The following is a 1,650-nucleotide window of genomic DNA, read 5'->3' on the forward strand; positions in this document are numbered from 1 at the left end:
ACACACACACACACACACACACACACACACACACACACACACACACACACATACAAATAGACTCCATAAAATACTGAATTCAAATACCGTAATGGTTAAGTGAGAGAGCGGAGGGAAACATGCAACTAGCAAATCAATGAAAGCATCGCTAACAGATTAACCGACGTGATTAATGAATGTAATAATGATAACTTAAAAATCAGACTAATACGCCCACTAGTCATCTCATTATTTTTATATACCTGCGAGTCCTGGACACTGACAGCAGAATTAGAGAAAAAAATTCAGACCACAGAGATGAAATGTTACCACAGACTCCTTGACATCTCGTACAAAGACCACGTTTCAAATGCTGAGGTACGAAAGAGAATCACCAACGCAGTGGGGTGTCACGAAGATCTACTGACCACAGTGAAGAGACGAAAATTAAAATGGTATGGGCATGTCACAAGATCCACAGCATCAGGGCTGCACTGATAACCTTTTATTTTTTCCGGAAGAAGGACAGCCTGCTTGGACACAGCTATAGTTGTAATAAATAGTGGTACAAACCCACAAAAGAATATCAGGGTACAAGGCAAGAGGAAGACCATTAAGAAGACCTGGATCGAGGATGTGAAGGACACCCTGTAAACACACAACATCCCACCCAGCCAGGCCATCCAGCTTACTAGAGACAGAAAGCTCCTTCTCCCCTCGATGCCCTGGAGGTACAAGAGGAAGGATAATAAAGCAAAGAAAAGTGCAAAAAGAACCCAGACCAATCAGATTCCTATTCACATTACGCCTCTTAAGTTCCATTAAAGTCTTTGACTTTGTGGTGAAAACTTTTTCTTGTTTCAAGATATGATTACTTACTTAATTAATTTTGTAGAATTTTCGTCAAAACTTTTAAGTGGAAAATTCCATATACGGCTGAATCTGCAGGCCCCACCACACCAGAAGCTGCTGAGGTTATGCAGAAATATAAGTTAAACTAAAGTAAAGTCTATAATTTCAAACTGCTTTTCCTAGTGTGTAGCATCCGGAGTCACTGTGGGGCAACTGTGAGGATGGTTGCAGTTAAAATTATATCTTTCACGCACAAGAAACTGTGCTCTGTGATAGTCCTGAAGAGGAATGACATTGGGGGGAGGGGAGGGGGGGGGGTGTGTGTGAATAGTTTACCTGCACCATAAAATCAACCACTTACGAAGTGTCTGTTGCCAGGTATCCACCTTGTTGTTTGCAGAAGTTTGCAGCGCCATTGTAGTTCTTTCTCTGGTCCGAAAAGAGCTTAAAACACTGTGCTGTAGTTCCATTGCCAACCGTGATCCATCCCTGGCGACAATCTCCATCTAAAGAAGAAAAATGTCAAGTTTGAAGGGATCTGTAGTTGGGCATTCTTACAACAATGAGTTGCTTAGGATACTATAGGCCCAGATTTCCCCGTGGGAATCAATTAAGTGTTATTCATTTATTTATATATTTATTTATCTATATATTTATCTATTTATCTATTTATTTATTTATTCATTTAATTATTCGTTTATTTATTCATTTATGTTAGTAATGGAATGATTTTGAGATTGTTGTTTAGAGTTCCATTTGTTGCCTTGTGTTCAATTCTCGTTTGTTTATTTGTGTAGTTTGTTTATTTGTTTATTTATT

The 1,650-nt window shown here is 39.0% G+C and overlaps 1 protein-coding gene across 1 annotated transcript in view; it reads right to left on the reverse strand.

The window, feature by feature from the left end:
• The window catches only part of LOC101856652 (macrophage mannose receptor 1), a gene marked incomplete in the record, with an annotated part of 62,425 nt that overhangs the window by 59,904 nt on the left and 871 nt on the right, over positions 1–1,650 (reverse strand). Inside the window, 1 exon segment of the mRNA XM_013082051.2 lies at positions 1,193–1,337. Within this exon segment, the coding sequence (XP_012937505.1) occupies positions 1,193–1,337 (145 nt within the window).

Source organism: Aplysia californica, unplaced genomic scaffold, assembly GCF_000002075.1.
Source record: "Aplysia californica isolate F4 #8 unplaced genomic scaffold, AplCal3.0 scaffold00157, whole genome shotgun sequence".
Taxonomy (NCBI): domain Eukaryota; kingdom Metazoa; phylum Mollusca; class Gastropoda; order Aplysiida; family Aplysiidae; genus Aplysia; species Aplysia californica.